The sequence below is a fragment of the Ursus arctos genome, unplaced genomic scaffold (assembly GCF_023065955.2).
Source record: "Ursus arctos isolate Adak ecotype North America unplaced genomic scaffold, UrsArc2.0 scaffold_1, whole genome shotgun sequence".
In the NCBI taxonomy this organism is placed as follows: domain Eukaryota; kingdom Metazoa; phylum Chordata; class Mammalia; order Carnivora; family Ursidae; genus Ursus; species Ursus arctos.
This window is the reverse complement of record NW_026622763.1, coordinates 4,976,556-4,998,414: the sequence shown is the minus strand read 5'-3', so window position 1 is coordinate 4,998,414 and position 21,859 is coordinate 4,976,556. Positions and strand designations below refer to the sequence as shown.

Below are 21,859 nucleotides of genomic sequence, written 5' to 3'. Positions count from 1 at the left end.
CTTACATAAGCACCAACAGCTGGATCACATTTCCAGTTCAGATATTTAAAATAACACCATGAAGATCAAAATATTATTTTATCTATAGCATGTCCATTTATATATTTATTTTTTCCTTGAAATAAAAATGTTCTAAAGTTACACGGTTTTCCACGATGCTTGTCTAATTCATTTTTCTCAACTGAGGCAATGAAATCCCACACAGTCAGATTTTCTTTCTTATACATCTGCTTAGTGTTTACACTGGGTTAGAAAACCCAATTATTCTGGATTTCACCAGGAGTTCTATTTTCTATTGATGATTTCTTTCAAACAAAAGCTAACATTCAACTTCTTTAGGAGCTGTTACTGGAAAAGGAAGCACCAGTTTGGAGAGAAAAATAAGAATATAGTCCTTTTAGTTTTGAGCCCTTCTGCGGGATCTAAATCTGGATAAAATGTTGACTCTGGTGCTTTCTTCCCATACTTACAGTATTACAGAGACATTCGTAATGTTCCCTCTTCAAATTGGAAACAGTTGCATTTGCTTCCCGACATAGATCCTGGTGCAGTATTGCAGGACATCTATTCACGCACAGAATGCGTAAGTGAACCAACATTTCCTTGCACGAACGCCTAGGAGACTACACTTAACTGAACATCAAATACAGCACAAGGGTAAGACCATGGAGGAGACACCAGGATTCAGTGCCGCTCATTTTTAAACAGTCGTTTCTCCAAAGAAAAGGCAACACTGGTTTGCAAAAGTCAAATAATCTTTTCCAATTACTTTGCATAAAGATGTACAAGTCTCCCAGAATGTGGGGGGCCAGTTTATCACTAAGACAGCCTCTAAAAGTGATGGTTTCCCTCCTCCGCCGTCATCAGTGACATTGGAACGCTGGGTTTGTGTCAGGTGGCTGGCTGGGTTTAAAAATCCAGGCTCACTTTCTGTTAACAAAACGCACGTGGATGGGCCCCCCTGGAGTCAGCAGCCCATGGGTTTTTGCAGGAACAGCTTTAGTCCAAGAGGATGTTTTGATCTCAAAATGTTGAAGCAACTAAGAAGAGAAAGAAAGAGGGGGAATTCAAAATGGAGGCAGCAGGGGACTCGCAGGGCTCTGAATGAGAGCCCCTCATCTTCCTGCAGTGCGCATGGGCTACAGGGAGCCCGGGAAGTGGGCACGGCCATGGTGCAGGACACCAATCACCAATTAGGGGGATGCAGGGGATGCTGCGGGTCTGAAAGCAACACTAGGTCCTGCACAGGAGCCCGGCCTGTCCACTGAGCAACTGGGAAACTCATGTGACAAAGATATGCAGACACAGTGTTCAAATGACTCCCATTTTCTCAGCCATTTCAAAACTCCAACTCCTCTGCTTCCTCTTTAGGTCGAGGTAAAGAAGGAATCAAAGGAGCAAGGAGGACAGAGAGACAAGGTGAAATCCCAGGTTTCCCTCGGACTGGGAACCTGAGGTGACACAGGCCTGGGGGAGCACACCACCGTTTGCAGGTGAATCATCCAAACAGGCTTCAGTTCTCAATTTAAATATTCTCGATCTGTACCTTTGATTCCATTTCTCATTTCTGCGGTTCAAAGGGAGAACCAGCTCTACCATTCCGGGTCAAACTGGAAAGGACCTCAACAATGAGTTTTAAAGAGCACCAAAGTATCCATCAGCCTAAAGCAATAACCTCCACCACCAACCAGCCCTGGCCTGATGTTCAAGGTCACGCTGGCTTAGGGAACTCAAGGCCACCTGCTCTAAGACCCGTGTCAGAGCACACATGAGTTCCTGGAAGGGAGGAAGGGCTGTGCTCACCAGCACACTAGCTACTGCCCCCAACACTGCTGCCCACTGGTCCAGAATAAAGTCTAGCCTAACAAAGTGTCAGTTTTGGAGAACATATAATGTCACATGGGATCCAGGCTGCTCACCCCCTCCCTGCCCTGACTCCCTCTCCAGCCTCGTCCCCCAGGACACTGACGGGTCCTCAGGTGGGCTGGGGCTCCAGGGAAGGTCAGAGAGGGGGAAGGGGCAGGGCTGACTGGGGACATATGTTGGACCCCCTCTGTTGTCACACTTCAAGAGCCAAGCTGAATGACCCGTATTTAGGCAGCTCCGACATGTTATAGCATCGAGATAGCTTCAGCAAACATCTAACCTCTGACCTTTGGTTCTGACTTCCCAGAACTGCTTGCACATCCCACGTGGCAGGAGAACTCACATGTAGGTCTCCTCACTTCAAGGCCAGCGTGCCACATGGCCTTCTTCCCTTTCTGAGTGGGCAACACTATGCTACTAAAAAAAATCCAAACTACACAGGAAATGTACAAGCAAAAAACAAAACCCCTCTTGTGCCTCGAGTCTCAACTCCCAAGGAGCTAAAGTGCATCTTCTAAAAGTTCTCTGTGTGATTGAAGTATCTTGTTCCCATATGACGGTGCACCTTTACGTCCCTTCCCTTCCCGAAGCCACAGGCATGTTTCCTGTCCTACTGGGGGAGACGCCTTTTCTTTGGTTAAGGAAAGCCCTCCCGTTACTAGTGTGCTAAGAGACTTTCTTCATGAATGTGTGTGGAATGCTATCGATTCCTTTTGGGGGTGGTCATATACTTTTTCTCCTTCAATTAGCTACTGTGGCAAATGCTATCAACAGATGTCCCTGAGGTGCGCCATCCCTGCAATCCTGAATACACCTGAGGTGCTAGGGAGGCACTTCTGTTTCTTATGCTGCTGAATTCGCTTTGCCAATTTTTCCCTTAGGATATTTTCCGTCTTTGCTAATAAATCAGATTGGCTAGCAGTTTTCCTTTCTCTTATTATCCTCTCCAGGTGTTGAATATCAGGGCCATGCAAGGCTCATAAAAATGAGACTTCCTTTTTCTAGTCTCTGTATAAGATGATGATTATCCATTCATTGAAGGTTTGATAAAACTTTCAATGACACTGTCTAGGTCTGGAACGTTTGAGGCGTAAATCATCTTACTACTGACTCCATGTATTCAGTATCTGAAGTCTATTCTCTTTCAAGTCAATCTGGGCAACTTACATTTTCTAGTACATTGTACATTTTATCTAAGTCTTCAAGTCTATTAGCAAAAAAAGCCATTTGTGGTATTTTCTTGATTTAAAAAAATCAACGACTGCATGTGTAGCTGTGTCTCCTTTCTCGTTGCTAGTGTGGTTTATTTGTGCCTTCTCTCTCTCTTTTTTTTCCTTGGCAATTACCAATAATGATATTCCCGTTCTATATTTGCACAAGTAGAAATGAGGACTCTGCGGAAAAACTGCAGCAGGTACATTTTTATGTTAATAGCACCAAACAAACAAAACCCCATCGCCACCACCAAACACCCCATTTCTGACCCTCTTCCAATGGGAATCCCAGGCAGGGCTGGCCTCTGTGCCCTCAGCTGGGGTCTCCTGCTCCTGTGGTGTCCCCTCTGGTTCTTCAGGCAGCCAGAGCTGGGTGAGCGTAAGCCCCATAAGCTCCCAGTAGGACACGGCCTCTGCCTGTCCCGGATGTGGCTGCAGACTTCATGGCAGCATTTTATGGAGCATGAGACCTTTCTGAAAACCCAGGGGCAGCCACTCAGAGCAGGTCCGTGGACAACAGCAGCTTCCAGTTCTCTGGCACAGTCTGTGTGTGGACACTATTTTTAGTCCTCACACACCCAAGAAGTAGGTATTTGGCCCATTCTGTGAATAAGGAAATAGGTTCTGCATGGTGGAGAAATCTGCCCATAGTGTCGGAACCAGAAAAGAGCAGAGCTGGGATTCGAGTCTGCTCGCCCCGGAACTGCTATCTACACTGCACTGAGCTGCCTCTCACCTCAGACCTGACTGCGATGGGCCATTAGCCACAGGGCCCACCGTCGCCAGGAATGGCTGCACTGGCAGCAACCCCACTGAGCCTGGCCAGCAGCCACTGCATCCCGACAGAGGGGAGATGACCGTTCAACACACTGGTCACTGGGCTTTCCCCACCTGAGCCGCGCAGCTCGAGAGGTGTTCTGCTCCCACACCTCCTGCTGCATGCTCCCCACCTGCGCAGAAGCCCCTCAGCTTCAGCTCTCAGAGCCGTCCCCAAGTACAGACCATTCAGAATCCCTCTCCACCCCTCCCAGGCTGGCCAGGCTTCCATAGCACCTGATGCTCTCTCATGCCATCTGTCATCGAGGTCCCAGCCCCTCCGTGTTCCCCTCTAAGCTCTGCGAGGCTGCGGGAAAGCACCTCCATGACATAGGGGGGAAATGTAGGGAGGAGTCAAGACACCTGGGCCGTGCCACACACCTGCCACTCTGTGACTGTGGCAAGTGGCTCCAACTCTCTGAGCCTCAGTTGCTTCCTCAATAAAATGGGGAGCCTGGGTCACCAGGTAATCTCTACATCCTTCCAATGCAATGTCAATGGCCGTGGCTCCCAAACCTTGGGCCAAGATCTTTCATGGCTAAGATATGTTAATATTAGTCTTCCTAAATTTGCAGGGAAACCTAACGAGTAGAATTTTCTCTACTAAAGTCTTTTCTTTTATAAAATTTCCTTCCAACATGATCTAGCTCATGCCACAGCACAAACTCAAATACAGTATAGGCAGAAAAGCATCTATTTTAACAGTAAGAGATTAAATGTAAGGTATTCTCCAACAAAAACCAAGCCTTCCTGCTGTTTCACAACCTAAACAAGTGTGAGAACGACTGCTCTGTGTAAGTGGCTGGATCACACATCTCTCAGAGTGCAGCCCAGTGATCACCAGCATCAGAAACCCCTGCAGCCCCACCCTAGACCCACCAAATTACTATCCTGGTGGGCCCAGGAACCTGCATTTTAAGGAGCTTCCTAATGCCTTTGCTGCTCCAAAACGTTCAAGGACCACTGGTTTGACACCTTCCCGTTCACTTCTGTCAAGAGCTCCTCCTATGATGAAGAGCTGAGCTCTTGGGCCCCTGTAGACCCCCCAGAACATGCACACCTCCCAGTCCTTCAGGCCTCCAAGGGCCCCAACTGCCACTCCACGGTTTGAAGGAGGAAAGAGGCTTGGGGGAGTGGTCAGGAGACCCAAGGGGTAGCATTTTAAAATATAAAAGGGATTTAACATGAAGCTCTTGCTTTTGAGTTTTCCAGATCACATCTCCTTTCCCACCCAAGTCCAGGTCTGGTGGAGCCCAGGAAACAAGGTCAAGGTGGAAGGCGACATCTGGCCCCCACACGCCTACCTGGATCATCAGGAGGTGGATCTCCAGCTCCGCGATTCTCCGCCCAATGCAGCTCCGAACCCCGTACCCAAAGGGGATGGACCCAAAGTTGTCAACTCGATCCAGGCTTCCCTTCCGCAGCCAGCGCTCCGGCCGGAACTCCTTGGCCCGAGGGAAGTTCTCATCGGCATAGGATGTGGCATAGTGGCAGAGGGCCAGCTGGGTCTGAGGACACCATTTGCAAGGAAAAAGAAAAAAACAGTAGGATCACATAAAAGCAGAGCAGAGGCAAGAACCCCGGTTGGATGGTCTCTCCAGAGGTGCTTCTGGCCACGTAAGGGCCCCCAGGATGGCAGTCCTCCTTCAGTGGATGCCCACCCCTCATGCCAGTGCAGCCACTGAAGAGATTCAGGTCCTTCAAACCTCGACCCCACCCCCCACAACTGCTATGCCCATGGGCCTCTGGGGGAGGGAGGAGGAGAAAGGCCTGTGAGCTACAGAAACATCTGGCTTTGCTTTTGCCAGGGCAATAAGCACCTCCTTGCTTCCAAAGCCCCATCTTTGTCACAAAATACAGAAACCTACTGATGTTTGCTTGGGCGCAAGGACTCCCTAAACATGCCAGCAGATTTCCCGCTCAGCCACCATGGCAAAGCCCAAGTCCCCACACCCTGGCAACCAAACTCACGCCTTTGGGAATCAGGTACCCGCCAACAACCAGGTCTTCCTGGGTGACTCGGCCATTCCCTGGCAGCACTGGAAACAGCCTGGAACAGAACCAACAGAAGCAGGAATGAGGCAGTCCCTTTTAAAGTATTTTACTAAACTTTCAAAAATCTGGACATTTTGCCATTTTCATTTTTCGAAAACATAACATACGGTCCAGTTTCAACTAAGAAATCTCCTAAGGACCTCCGTGGCTCCTTAGCTTTGGCCAGCGAGTAATCTGAGGAATGGGAAAGTAGGTCCCTTGGTCAAAAATGTTTATGAAACACGAAGCAGAGCCTTGAATGTGCTATTGTGTTCCCAGCAGGGATAATCCTGAGTCTGGTAAACTTACGTGCACATGGGACCCCTTTATCAAGCAACAGTCCACAGGACTCAGGGGCCTGGGAAACACATGTTGAGAAATGCTCTACGGAGACAGACTGCAAATCAGTGGTTGTCTAGGGGAGGGAAATGGGAGAGGCTGGGGATGATGGTTAAGGGGTTCAGAGTTTCTTTTCGGGTAATAAAATATTCTAAAATTGAAAAAACAATGCTCTATTTCAGCTTTTGGATTGTTTCCAAGAGGTAATCCGGAGAAAACTCTGAACGAAACTGTAATTGACAGATACCAGTCAACACACAGCTAGCTTATTTCCCCCGAGGTTAAACAACATGCTGTAGATTAAGGGTCCAGAACCTGAAACGCCATTATCAAGTCGAGTTTAAAAGAATTATTGTGGGGTACACCATATATCCACCTCTGCTCTTCGGCAGGGCAGGTCCTCCACTGAGGAACGCTGTGTTCAGAATCCTTGAACCTCAGAGGAGGAAGAAATTGCACTGGCCACCTATCCTACCTCCCACCCAAACCCACCTAAGGCCCCATATCCCTCATGCCCAGGCTTTTCCGAGTGTTGGTAAAGCCCTGCCCAAGAGTGAAGGAGTTCATTTGGTGTCGCCGACCCAACTAGCATATCCACACAAGAACCACAGTAAGAAGGTTTGGTAATTAGCCAGACAGCCCAAAACAGTTTCCTGATCAATCCATCTTGTTCTGCTTTACTTTCAGAGGAACAGGAACCACGGAGCATGTTGGGAAATTTGGTGAACGACATGACTAAAGCAGGTACGATGTCGAATAAAGAATCAGAGACTTACAAGGCAGTTTTTGACATGGATTTTGGTGAGCCCTTTACCTCAGCGTTTCCTTCAGCAGAGCTCTGACCAGTGGGACTTTGGGGACATCGGCTGCCGTTGGGACGTGCCTTTCCCCCAAATTCTTAATGATCTCCCGGTACACGGTCTGCTGCACTTCTGGGTGCCTGGCAAGCAGATACACTGCCCAGGATAACGTGAAGGATGTCTAACAAAGAAACCGGCAGACACAGGCACGTGGGTGAGTAACACCGAGGACCGAGGCAGCAGGCAACTTCCGCCAGGAAGTCAACTGAGCTTAAGCACAGGTGTAAAGTCATGTTCATTCAACTCCATCCGAGCACGTTAGGTCTTACCAAAGCGAGAGCTGATTTTCCCTAATTCAGGCCAGAAAAAAATAAATATTATTGGAAAGTAACATCAACTATGTGATTCAATTGCTCTTTAAATGAAGGGCTGCAGGAGAAATTATTTCAGAACTTTTTGGATCGCTTAAAAGCAATCCTATTCGATGGCATCTAAGAGGACATAAGGATGCTGGTCAACCCTGTAAGTGCTGCCTGGAACTTTCTGTGACCTTCTTTGCAAGGGTCATCTCTTTTTTGCTAGGAAGGGCCAGCGCCTGCCGGTCAGCCGGGGAATTGTTCAGTCTGGTACTGCGCAGGCCCACGAGGGTTGGGCGGGGCCGGCTCTGGCTGCGTCATGGCGGGGCGGGGCGGGGCGGCGCGGGGCGGCGCGGGGCGGGGCGGGGCGGGGCGGGGGGGGGGTGAGGGGGGCGGGGGGGTGGTGCGGGGCGGGTATTTGTTCACTGTTTCCTTGCGCTTCTTAAATAAAGCAACCTATAAGGATTTAATAGATCATTTATGCAAAGTAGTATCCTTTTTTATACTACGTCTAAGACTGAAGAACTGCATTTCTGGTCATTGAGAATAATTCTATTTTATTCTCCAAGACTCTTACTACATTCTCACTATTATCTATGTGACTGTATTTCACTGTCTTATAAACAAGGAAATTCCACAGTATAAATGCCTTTTCTTTTACCTAAAAAAAAAATCTGGAGTCAGTAGGCCATACTGATATCATTTCCCTGTAATAGATATTATATGTTTTTAGCTCTCCTATAATATATATAATGTGCAAGTTCTTCCTTATAAGTGATAAGGAAATAATTTAGAAATTTCTATTAAAATCACATTTCTGTGGAAAAACCAAATGCGGTATATCCATACAATGGACAGGCATACATTGGAGATATTGTGGGTTGGGTTCCAGCCCACCACAATAAAACGAGTTTCACAATAAAGCGAGTCAAATGAATTATTTGCTTTCCTCGTGCAATTAAAAGCTATTTTTACACTATACTGTAATCTATTAAGTATGCAATAGCATTATGTCTAAAACAACAATGTACCCACCCTAATTTAAAAATACTTTACTGCTAAAACTGCTAACCATAACCTGAGTTTTCAGCAAGTCCTAATCACCCACTGAGCACAGACCAGTGATTCTATTATTATATATTATTATAACAAATATAATATGTTTATATATTATACATCATAAAAAATATAATAGGTATTATATATTGTTATAACAAATATAATAATGTTTGAAATATCGCGAGAATTAGCAAAATGTGACATGGAGACACAAAGTGAGCAGGTGCTGTTGGAAAAATGGAGCCGATAAACTTGCTTGACGCAGGGTGGCCACAAACCTTCAATTTGTAAAATAAAAACAACACACTAATCCTCAAAGCGCCGTAAAGCGAGGGCTGCCTGCACTCCATAATAAAAAAGAATAAACGACTTTGATATGCAACTACAGGGGTGAATCCTGAAATCATCTGCTCACTGCATGAAGCTGGATGCAAAATACACACTGTATGATTCCATTCCTATCAATTTCTAGAAAAGTGCGAACTGATGGTCAGCATCAGAAAGCAGATCAGCAGTTGCCTGGGGCAGAGGAGTCGGGAGAATTGGACTGAAATCTGGGTAGGAAATTTCAGGGGTCGTAGAAATGTTCCGGATCTTGATTGTGGTGGTGATTTCATAAATGATCGCATTTGGCTTATGCTGTATCTGCCCACAAGTTATATCGAATTGTACGGTTTTAAAGGATGCAGTTTCTTTTGCCTAAATTTTGCTGCAATTAAGCTTTTTTAAGTAATATTTTAGAAAATGAATAAGAAGTTGAAAGAATGTGTCTGCGGATATGCCCTTCAGTGGCCTCCAGTAGGAAGGGTCCTTTCTGCGCTCCACCTCATGTGATGCTCTTAGTTACCGCCAGGGGGCAAGAGGGACAATGCACGCAAATCCGCTTAGCGGCAAGACCAACCCTCACTCTTCCCTTCCCCATTCAATCAAACCCACACCAGCCATCACATTCACATGGCTGATTAGAGTTTTCCTTGATCACATTGATCTCATTGGTTAGTTTGATACACATGTTTTTGTGTTACTGTAGAAGATCCATAAGAATAAGGAGTTTACACCAAGTTTTTTGCTTTTACATGTTTATGTGACATTGTAATAAAAACAACGTCAACCCTGGGGGTGGGGGTTCTCCCTTTTAAACAGGTCTGTGCCTTTTTCGAGTTCAGGAAGCACTCTTGTAAAGGAAAAGCTTTGAGGTGATGAGCTTAGTTGTTGACTTTTGAAGGGCTTTGGAAAGAGTAAAGCACCAGGCAAATTGTAATTATTTCGCTCAACTAACTTTTCCTCCACCAAATACTAAAAGCCTTGCCCTGCTCTTTCCTGTTACACTACTTCTTTTTAGCAAATTAAAAAATTTCTTTGTACATCTACCCACATGCATATTATTTTTCATACACAAGTAAATGTATCCTATTACACATATGTTTTGGGAGGAAACTTGGCTCCCATCCCCCACAGCACCCCACCCTCAGGCAGGTAACCCATCTTAACAATCCAGTGTGCACCCTCCATACTTCCTCCACACTCATAAAATCGCGTACAGATACAGACATGTTTGTTTTACCAACTGGAGCTCGGCATACACAGTTTTCTGATTCTGCATTTCTCACTTAACAACAGGGGATGCAATTCCCACCCAGTCCACTGGCCGTGCTTTGTTTCATTCTGATATTCATCCTTCCTTGGTCATAGTAGATTATTCATCTGCCACAGTAAATCTATTCATCAGGAACTTAAGACTGATAGACACACATATTCATAAGTCAAACTGTTTATTAAACTTTTCTTTATGTTCTCCTTAACGGGTTTTGGTTTAAAAGTGACGGTGGCTTTATCAAATGAATTGGGGAGTCCTCCGTGACCTGCAATACTTTAAATGATCAATAATGTTTCCAACGTCTGTGCCTCCATTTTTTATATTATGAGGCAATGGGCCAATGCTTGCAAATCGGGAATGATTTTTAAACTTTAAAACTTATATATTGTTACTTTGTGTGCATGATAACTGAATGGGGGTCACGTTTTTTGCAGAATTATGGTTTTACGTTTTAAAATACACGTATATTATTTAAAAGTTAGAGTTTTCTCCTAGAGCCTTTCCGCAGTGAAGCGGAACTTCCGTTGGCACCAGCACATATGCACATGAGATTACTCAGAAAGGCCCCTGCTTTAGCTGTGCATTGCTTATCAGGAGAGAGAAAGGCCGCGAAGCTCACCGTGTCGACGCCGGCCAGCAGCATCTCCGTCATGTTGGCATAGATCTCCTCCAGCGTCAGCTCCTGACTGAGGAAGAGGCACGTAAGCAGCCCCCCTCTCACTCTCTCCCCACGGTCGACGTGGCACTGTATGTCCCTCAGCTTGTTGTCAATGTGGATTTGGCCTGTTTGAAAAGAGTTATTTATTTTGAAAGAAGTTTTGGTTGAGAATAATCTCTTCACCTTCCCAATAACTTAATCTGTGGCAGGTTCCAAAGCTAATCGAAACCCAGGTTGATTTACTGTCGACCTAGGAAGCTCATCCACATGCTTGTTCGTATAAATGAATGAAAAGTTAAAAGACAGAGGGCACCTGGGTGGCTCGGCCAGTTAAGTATCTGCCTTCAACTCAGGTCATGATCACGGGGTCCTGGGATCAAGCCCCGTGTTGGGCTCCCTGCTCAGCGGGGAGCCTGCTTCTCTCTCCCGCTCTGCCCCTGCACCCCCACCCCCACTCATGCTTTCTCTATCTCACATAAAAAAATAAAATCTTTAAAAAAAAATTAAAGACAATCTAAGCATCTCTTCCTCTCTGAAAATAATGCAGAAGATATTTGCAAATGTTTGCTTTACTCATTAAAGAGCCAAGAAAGCTTTGGAGTAACAAGATTACAGATTCCTTCTTTTTTTTTTTTTTTTTTTCCTACTATGTTTCCAGAGGGCAGACTGGAGACCGTAAAGGCCATGTTACCATTAAAAAGATAGTGGCACATTAAATCCATCAGAACTTATATATTCCAATGAATGTTGGCCTTCAAAAGACACTGTGGGACACTTCTTTCAACATTAGCATTGTTCTAAAAATGCTGTTCTGACAAACATTTTGGAAATCTTTTCTTTTTGGAAATTCTTGTTTAGGTATGTAGGAAAACTAATCTTGCTTTGCTGGGTTTGAACAAAGTATTGTTTCCTAGTTTGTTTCACCACATAAGAAACAGAGGAATTTGTCTTTTTCCAAAAAGCTGCAAATGAGAATGTTCGAGTGAAAGTGCACAGTCCCAAAACGCTGTCTGCATTTCAAGCACTGACAGAATTATTGGACTAAAGACATCATCTCCCTTAGACAACATTTACTTGCATATATCACCACTAGCATGTTTATCACAATAAAAAGAATTTTAAAATGGGAAATCGGTCGTGTTGCTGATACTAGCAACCCACATGCTTCTTGTCATCCGAGAAGCTGAGCCAAATAACTGGTCCGAGTAACAACTCGCAACTGCATCAGGCCACCCTCCACAGCGTCACCCCCGGTGGCCTGAGTGTCAGATACACCACGAGCCGGGCAGTGGTGTCAACTGGGGAGACAGCAGGTGCCCCTCGATTCTTCTCTTACTGAATTTGAAGAGGCCATCCCAGGACCTGCAGAACTCCCGCCAGGGTTTCGGGATGAACGGGCGCAGCCACCTGGGGATGGCACCCGCGTACATGGAGGTCTTGAACATGCTGAACATGAGCCCCAGAGCCTCGGTGTAGTCCACGGCGGGCTGCGGGACGCTGTTCTCCAGGCAGCCCAGGCGGCTCTCGTAAAGGATGGTGGCCACTCCTGCGTGGGAGAGAGATTTAAAAACCCTCTTCTCCATTACTCTCAGTATCACCTTGCACTATCTGGCCATAAAGTAAGTTGCAAAAGCAATCGGGGTGGCTTCCTCGAGCGAGGTTCTGCTCGCTCACCAGAGGTGTTCTCCACCATGGCCGGAGCTACAGGGCTGTGCGAGTTCAGTGCCGACAGAAGGCCTGTCGTTCCTTGGGCCCGGCAGGGCTCTGCCGCATCACGCTCCCTCCCTGCCTCCCTCCCCAGGCTTTGTTCAAGACCCAGGATGCAAAGCCCCCAACATTTTGGCCACTTGCCTAAGGTTGGGTAATGAAAGGTGGCTCCCTGGGCCACGGAGCGGGAGCCCCAGGCCCAGATAGCCACCGGAGCACAGGAAACAGTCTCAATGAATCAGAAAAAAGCAGGATTTTCCATTGTGTTTACAACTCATCTCTCTGTTGATTTCGTTACTCTGTTCAGGAGCATTAATAGAACTTTAAAAAGTTAACTTAAAAATTAAATTTGAAGGTAAACTCGCTTTTAAAAAAGGAGAACGCTGATAGAAGGTCCTTGGGAAAAAGCAAAGTACAAAACAAGATGTTTGGTTCACTACTGTTTTGTTTTGTTTTTTCTAAGTAAAAAGTAGGGGCGCCTGGGTGGCTCAGTCGGTGAAGCCTCTGCCTTTGGCTCGAGTCATGATCCCAGCGTCCTGGGATGGGGTCCTGCATCGGGCTCCATGCTCACCAGGAAGCCTGCTTCTCCCTCTGCCTGCCCCCTCTCTGCTTGTACTCTCACACTCTCTCTCTCTCTCCCTCTGCCAAAAAAAAAAAAAAAAAGAATATTCACAGGTATCCCTTAAAGAAAATGGTGACCTCCCCAGGGCAGGAGAGAGGGAGAGGGCAGGGACTTTTCAATGACTACTTTTGGGGTTTGATTTTTGATTTTAGGACACAGATGGGAACGTCCTACCATCCCACATGAATTTTAAAAGCTAGAATGACCGTAGTAGAGGCCCTCTAAATTTCTAGTGTTTTCCACAAACTGTGCTAAACCAAAGTGTGCAGGAATTAGGAGCATGATTCTTGAGTTAAAAAGACCTGGATGTGAAACTGAGTTTCTGCCACTAAACATGGGGGCAGATTTTCAGTCTCCCCACTTGTAAACCAGTAGCTGTGGTACACCTGGCTAAGTTAGCACTGTGAGGGCTACGGGTGTGTATGTGTGGGGCCCAGCGCAGTGCTTGTCGAGGACACAGGGCAGACCCAATGGATGAGAACTACTATTTTGGGCAAACATCCTTTCTTCCATCTACCTCCAGACTTTGCCTCACCTTCCATTGAATATTTGAAGAAAAGGTCATTGACATTGGTCACAGTTTCTCCATCTTCTGCCTGGCTCTTGAGGATGTAGATTCTTTTAATTAAATCAGCAATAACTTGGTTGATTTCTCCTGAAAAAATGGCCACATCTCTTGGTTTCAGAATTCTTTGTCTCAGTACACGTCTCATCTTGAGCCACTGTTCGCCCTCCCTATAAGAGTAAAGTGAGTTTCAAATAATCTTACTTCCATTGACATTCTGGAAAAGAACTCAGGGAACCTCTGAGAGTTTCCCCAGCAATAAAAAGCCAAGAAGATCTGCCAGCCCAAATGGAATTAAGATAGTGTGCAGGGAGAGGGGAGTAACTCCAGCCTTGCAGTCTGTTCCCCTTGAAGCAAAGTTTAAGGGGAAAAATTGCCACTGGGAATCATCTTTATGAAAGTAATATGATTTCCTTTGAAAAACCTGGCAAAAATATTATAATAATGAGACACAAGGCTGTTGTGAAAGAGAAAAAAGTTTATGTGTATGAACTCCAGAGCCAGGAACTGAGCTCCTGGGTGGAGGGTGGCTAGTGGATGCCAAGCAGCAGGTGATGATGGCACAGAGAGCTTTTGCAGCATTTGGCCACACCCCTCCAGGGCAGGACCAATGGGGAGGAGGTGTTTGATTCTTTCCCCCAGAGCGGAATTTGAGGGACTCTGGTGATATCCAGTCCCAGCTTTTATTTACCTCATTGGAGAAACCTATGGTTGTATTTCTCCCCAGTTCATGTATACAGCATATATATATTAAAAAAAAAAAAAATCACAAATAGAATTTCTAAACCAAAGGAATTTGGGCCAGGGGATCCACAGATGCTCTGTGTTCTCCTTCCTGCCTAGGACTGTGCTGATTAGCCCCTAGGGGCACAGAGGTGTGGGTAAGCCTGGTTTACAAATAATAATCATAGCCTGTTATGAGATGGGAACAGCATCACATAGCAATCCACAAAGGAAGGCTCTTAGCCCCTCTTCAGTGTCTCCTGAAGCAGCTGCCTGCTTCCTCCCCTGCCCACAGATCGATCGGCTCTGTGAGCCTCCCTTCCTTGGTTGTCACTGAGAGGACACCTACAGCCTTGGAGCACTACTTGAAAAACTGTTCCTCCCCTCTCCCAAGCTAATATGACCTGACCTTGTCCTGCCATCAACCTCTTCCCAGAGGAGAAGGGACAGGGCCCTCCCACACCAGTATTTAGTAGATCTTGCAAAGAGGTTATTTTGACACTGCTCCACTGGGAGTTGTGCAATTTATCAAAAAATGGTTTTCAGAGCCCAGCATCCAGGCAGGAGTCTCCCAACCATGCCTCACCCGGGGCCACATACTCACGCCGAGATGAGCCCAGTGGATCTCCCTCGTAAGTGTCGGTACTCCTGCCAGGACTCCATGTTGGCTCTCTGGGGTGTGGCCCCCTCTGCCCGGAGCACCTGAGCCACCATGTCTCGGTCTGCAATAGATACTACAAACTGAGGACCAAAGTGAGACTTGAAGATTTTTCCATATTCCCGTGTGTGCTTCTGCTGCAATACCATGGAGAAACCAAAAAAGGAAAAAATACAGATATGATATACCTTTAACATAAACATTTCTGAGAGTTAGGGGAGCAGAAAATTGGGGCAGAGGAAAGCTCTACATTATACAGAGCTGAGTCAGAGTTGTAACTTTACATATTCTTGAGATAAATGTACTTTCATGTCATTAATCATATTCACATAAGTTTTCTTATTCTTTAGAGCTATGTTTTTAACAATATTTAGCTGTGTGGAGCAACAACAGAGAAATGTCATTATGGATGGAGATGAACTGCAGAGCCTTCAACGGCCTGAGCCAAAAAGACTGTGCCAGCCCGTCCCAGACTCTCAGCAGCTCTGCCACCCTGTTCTGCAGAGAGAGAGCCTTCTGCAGGCAATCTGTAATGAACCTGTAAAAATGGCCCCCAGCAAGAAAATGAAAGAAAGAGCATCCAGATTAGAGAGAAAAGTAAAGCTACCTCTAATTACAGATGGCATGATCTCCCATACAGAAAATTCTAAGGAATCCACTAAAAACTATCAGAACTAATAAACAAGTTCAGCAAGCTTGCAGGATATAAGATCAATATACAAAAGTCAGTTGTATTTCCATACACAAGCAATGAACAATCCAAAAGAAAATTAAGACAACAATCCATTTATAATAGCATCAAAAACAATAAAATGCTTAGAAATAAATTTAACCAAAAAAGTGCAAACTTATACTTTGAAAGACATAAGAGATCATTGAAAGAAATTAAAGAAGACCTAAATAAATGGAAAGATATCCTATGTTCGTGGATTGGAAGACTTAATATTATTAAGATGGGAATGTTCCCCAAATTGACCCATAGATTCAACATAATCTCTATCAGAATTTCAGTTGACTTCTTTGTAGCAAATTGACAAGCTTAAAATTCATATGGAAATGCAAGGGACCAAGAATAGCAAAAACAACCTTGAAAAAAAAGAGTGAAGTTGAAAGTTTCCCTTTCCTCCACTTCAAAACTTGCTACAAAAGCAACAGTAATCAAAACAGTGTAGTACTGGCGTGAGGATAAACATCTAAACCACTGGAGTAGAACTGAGTATTCAGAAATAAACCCACACATCTCTTGTCAATTGATTTTCAACAAGGGTACCAGTGCCAAGACAATTAAAGAGGGGAAGGATAGTCTCTTCAACAAGTAGTGCTGGGACAAGGGCACATCTACAGGCAAAGAATGAATTTATACCCTTCTCTCATACCAGATATACAAATTACCTCAAAAGGGTTCGAGCCCTAAAAAGCCAAAACCATAAAATTCTTCAAAGAAAAGATAGGGATAAATCTTCCTGACCTTGAATGTGTCAATGGTGTCTTAAGATATAATACCAAAACCACAAACAACAAAAGAAAAAATAGATAATTGGACTTCATCCAGATTTAAAACTTTGGTGTTTCAAAGAACACTATAAAGAAAGTAAAAGACAACCCCCAGAATTGAGAAAATATTTGCAAAGCACATATCTGATAAGGGACTTGTATGTAAGATATATAAAGAAGTATTACAATCCAATAAAACAAAGAACCAAATAAAAGTTGGGCAATTATTTGAATGGACATTTCTCCAAAGAAGATATACAAATGGATAATAAACAGATGAAAAGAAGCTCAACATCATTAGTCATCAGGGAAATGCAAATCATAATCACAATGAGATGCCACTTCACACCCACTAGAATAGTTATAATCAAAAGGATATGTAATAACAAGCCCTGGCAAGGATGTGGAGAAATCACAACCTCTTACACTTGCTGGTTGGAATGTACATAGTGCAGCCACTTTGAGAAACAGTCTGGCAGTTCCTCAAAAGGTTAAATACAGAGTTACTATTAGACCTTGCAATTCCACTCCTAGATATATATCCAAAAAATGAAAACATATGTCTAAACAAAAATAAACTTACACTTAATGTTCATCGCAGCATTATTCACCATTAGCAAAAAGGTGGAAACAATCCACATGTCTGTCAACTGCTGAATGGACAAGCAAAATGTAATATGTCCCTACAATGGAATATTATTTGTCCATAAAAAGAAATGAGGTACTGGTACATGCCACAACATAGATGAACCTTGAAAACGTGATGCTCAGTGAAAGAAGCCAGACACAAAAGACCACATGTTATGATTCCAGTTATATGAAGTGTCCAGAATAGGCCAGTCTACAGAGACAGAAAGTCACTTAGTGGTTGCTTACAGGCAGGGGGATGGAGAGTTGGGGAGTGATTGCTAAAAGAAACAAGATGGGGTTTCTTTTTAAGGTTATGAACATGTTCTAAGATTGGGTGGGGTGTCTGTTGTATGGTATGAGAATTATATCTCAATAGTGCTACTACCAAAAGACAAAGAGAAATCACAATAAATGTAAATGGGTTAAATAAATAAATAAGAAAGAGAGAGAGAAAGTACCCTCCAGCCTGGCTTAGCATGGCAGAGCCAGGGCTGAGCATATGGGGAAAATGACTAAGTCTCTCTTTGGCATCTGCCAACATTTCTTATCACCCCAATTCACAACCTCAGAAATAGCAGGCCAGAGGGTCTGTTGTCTCTCCATTCTTCCTTCTACTCCTCAGGTGGAAGATACTCACTTCCTTATCAACCTAAGTGAAGTCCTCCCACCCAAAGATGAAGACACTCAGACTCAACTGGAAGGTGTTCTTCTGGGTCTCTGAATGGGAGCCAAGGATGAGATGAGTGTTAACAACAACTACTGGGAAATGGGTCATTCCTCAGGCAAATCCAGCTGCTGAACAGGCATCATCAGCACAAGGAAGCAACCGACTAGGTGCGAGAAAGAACAAGATGGATGACCAGATAGCGTACAGCACTTTTTGTTAGTGGACCACAGAACAGTACAGTCAGTCCCAGTACTTAGAATCTGCATAGACATTAAGAGCACAGACGCTGGAGTTTGAATCTTAGCTCAACATGTACTAGCAGGCAGCCTTACCCACCGTACTTCAGTTTCTTCACCTGTGAAATGGACAGATAATAGAACTTGCCTCACGTGTAGAACTTAGAACTGTGCCTGGCACACGAAAAGAGTTCTAGAAACATTCATTATTAGTATTTACTTGTTAAGATCATAGCTTACAAAGCCCTTCCATAGCCCTATCTCATTTGACCTCACAATCACTTGTGAGATGGATGAGGATTGTCAGATTCCTGCACAGACAAGGAAACTGAGGTCCAGAGAGAATAAGTGATTAGCCAAGATTCCACAGGTGCGTGTGGAGGGCTAGCATTTGAACACAGGGCTTGCTGCTCTGTCACATCTGAAACAGCCTCTGGCGACACAGGTTAGGATGTCTGCTCTGCCACTAACTAGCTGTGTGACCTTGGGCAAGTCACTCAGCCAACACGCTGGGTCTTTTCCACTTGCACGGGAAAGACTTGAACCATATGGATGACTGGCAAGCTAACACTGTGTGATTTACTGGAGGTAATGGTAACAGAATAACGGTCTTCCTCCTAATGTGCCTCAGGAGCAAGCTGGAGAGCAGGGCAGAGGGTTTTACTAGAACCTTATTCGGTCTAGAGCATCCAGCTGCAGTGGGGTAACCCAAGGCCATAAAGCACTCCCTGGGGTCCTCAGAGGGGTTGCTGGAGGATTCCTGCTCTTGCGAATGCGTGCTATTTGGAGAATAAAGGAAAAGGGGAGCCCAGACAGAGAGCAGAGCTGGGAGCAGTTGGGGCCTGTCTGTGTTTCAAGGAAGCACAGGTGAGTCAGTTCCGTGACTGTCCTCTGGCAGGTGTGTGCCACCACTCAGGACCCACCACGGTGATAGGAGTGGTCTGAGCCTTGGCAGGAGGGCTGCATGTAGGGTGACGGCAAAAAGCAGGGCAGATGCAGGGAAAAGGCCCATCTGAACTGAAACTCTTTGGTGGTGGAGAGGTGGCTCTCTAGGGGGCTCCCGCTAGAGACGCAGGTTTTAACAGCGGTCAGCTTCCCAAAGAAACCTGTGCTGCTGCACCAACCAACGGCGGGTTAGGCTGTGAGGAAAAAAGCAGACGGCAGCAGAGGTGGATAAAAGTAAAAAACAAAACAACAACAACAACAACAAAGCCAGAAACAAAAAAATCAAGCTGTACTGACTTGTCCACAGTCAATAATAAAATATTTTTTACCCCATTCGAAAACTATCATTCTGATATCTTAATGTTCAGATTCCGCACGGGAAAGAGAGAAAATCATTTTTGACCCCTAGAAGCATGTCAGGCAGAAAACTGTGGAGGGTTGGTGTGGGGGATGGAGAGGAGGGGCTGGAATTTCAGCCAAGTTAAACTTGCTCCTGAGTTCTACTGTTTTTTTCTCCCAATGAAGTTTCTGCTCCTCCAGCCCAATCAGGGCCTCTGCACCATCAGGTATGTTTCTTGTTTGAGGGAACTAATGAATGACCACGAGCACAGGCCAGGTGGGTGGTCACACAAGGCTTCCCCGAGAAGTGCTTTGAAGGATGACAACGAGTTTTGAACAAAAGCAAAGTGGGGCAGGGGTGGGAGAAGGGTGTTCTTGGAAGCGGTCAGAAGGCCCAGATCCCAGAAAGAAATGTGCGCTGGGGTGGGAGCCCTGATAAAATGAACAAGTGAGGAAGCAGCTGCCACAGTAAGCGAGTGGAAAGGAGGTCACATGACCCTTGAAGGTGGAGGGTCACCTTGCAATGAAAGGCGCAATTTGCGATGGGGAAAGGAAGGGTAAAACTCAGGGTCAGGATGAGAAACTGTAGACTGCGCTGGTCCCCAAACTCCCACAGGTGGTTGGAACGACTGGGTTCTTCCTAGGTCCCTGCCCGAGTCCTTGCTTGCTGCCGAGGTTCATTTACATTCGTGTGGCGACCCCATCACTTAGAAGCTAAGCAACCTGAGCCCTCCTCCGAACCTCAGATGTCTGGGGGAGGGAGGCGTGTTCGTTTTCCATTTGTAAAACACTAGCAAAAGGACCAGAAACGGACGCAACATGACCTCGGCTGCGTAGACACGGTGTTCTGGAGAGGTCAGAGCTGCTCGCAGCGCTCCCGGGCCGGAACCCGACACCCCCGCTGGAAAAGGAACTCTTCTGGGCCCCCCTCGGGGCCATACCGGGGCGGGGCGGCGACTCCCTCTGCTGGGCTCCGCAAGTCCCAAACCGCGCCTCCGCCCGCCGGGGTCCACCCCGCGCGGGGTCTCCTACCTGGGATCCTCTCCCCGGCACCTCTCCTCGGGCTCACTCCCCAGAGCCCTCTAGCCGGCGCGCCCAGCCGGTGACCCCGCTCTGGCGCCCTTCCTTGAAGCCCCTTTCTTGGCGCCCCCTGCCCGGCGTCCCCTCCCCGGCATCCGCTGCCCGGTGCCTCCTCCTTGGGGTCCCTCCCAGGCACCCCTCTTTGACGTCCCCTTCCCGCAGGGCCTGGCGCCCCTTCCCCGGCGTCCCCCGCCCGGTGCCCCCTCCTGGAGTCCCTTCGGGCAGGCACCCTCCGCGGCGCCTCCTCCCGGACGCCCTCCGACGCGCTCTAGCACTCCGCGCTCGGAGGAACAACCCCCTGGCCCGCTCCCCTCCCGGCCCGGTGCGCCCCGCTACCTGGATCTCGTGGATGCGGCTGAAGCCGTCCTTCCAGAAGAACTCCACCAGGTTGGCGAGGGTGCGGGGCCCCGGCATGGCGGCGAGGCTGCGGGGCCCTTCGGCCCGGCCCCCGGCCCGCGGCGCTCCCCGCCTCCCGGCTTCTTTGTCCTCGGCCCGCGCCCCCGCAGGCAGCCGGGCGCCCTCGGGCCGGGACAGCCGCGGGACCCGGGCGCCCAGGAGCCCGCCCCGCCCGGGCGCCGGGCTCACACGGGCTTTCAGGATTCGCGCCAGCAGAGCCATCGCAGCCGTTTGGGTTGGACGGTTGGTGGAAGCAATTTTTTTGTTTGGGGAGCTGCTGCCCTTTGGGGTTGGTCTTTGCTCCGCTTCAACGTGTTCGAGCAGCGCTTCTTCGAACTCATACCGCCTGGGCATCAGTTTACACAGACCATTATTAAAGGCTCCCTCCCCTAAGGCCGGAAAAAAAGAGGTGGTCTGTGATCAGACTGCAGGAGAATGAGGCGGTTAGCTTTTCTTCACAGCACATTAATTCACCACTTAAGAGCTCTTCGAAACCACAAAATTTTAAGCTCGACCCCCTCTTCCACCCCTCTTCCAACCATGGTAAAAAAAAAAAAAAAAAAAATTAGAAGAAGAAGAAAGAAAATGAAAGAAAGAAAAGAAAGAAAGAAAGAAGAAAGAAAGAAAGAAAGAAAGAAAGAAAGAAAGAAAGAAAGAAAAAGTCTACTGAGATTTTTAAAAGTATTTTCTTTCTTAAAAATTACTATGGAGAGTACACCTAAAAAAAATCTCATTCACCTTTTTTGTATGTATTTTAGAAACAGCTCTTCGCGATTTCAAGCTATACAGTTATAATTCAACGTGCAAAAATGTTGGATGATTTGCGCATGTAGCTCGTGATGTTGTAAAATGGCCACATTATTATTTTACCACAAGCTTCCATAAGGGTAATTGTGCAGTCTCCATTTGGCCTTTATGAGTTTCCTGGATTTCATCCCAGCACAGTAGTGCAAGTCGTGAGGAAGTGCGGTGCTTGAACACTGGCTTGAGCGTTTGGCAAGTTTCCAGTCTCTCACAAGGACTGGTCCTGTTACGCAATGCTTAGAGTAAGGAACACA

General features: G+C 46.4%; 1 protein-coding gene across 1 annotated transcript; it reads right to left on the bottom strand.

Annotated features, from left to right (window-relative positions):
• Window positions 1–122: 122 nt before the first annotated feature.
• LOC113263376 (cytochrome P450 27C1) lies at window positions 123–21,023 on the bottom strand. The gene is made up of 9 exons (XM_026510042.4): window positions 20,742–21,023; window positions 14,961–15,151; window positions 13,604–13,803; window positions 12,076–12,285; window positions 10,701–10,864; window positions 7,084–7,250; window positions 5,868–5,946; window positions 5,201–5,404; window positions 123–1,040 (listed from the first exon to the last, which is right to left on the bottom strand). Exons 1-9 carry the CDS (start codon window positions 21,021–21,023, stop codon window positions 924–926), a joined length of 1,614 nt encoding a protein of 537 aa, XP_026365827.1. The 3' UTR covers window positions 123–923.
• Window positions 21,024–21,859: the final 836 nt, after the last annotated feature.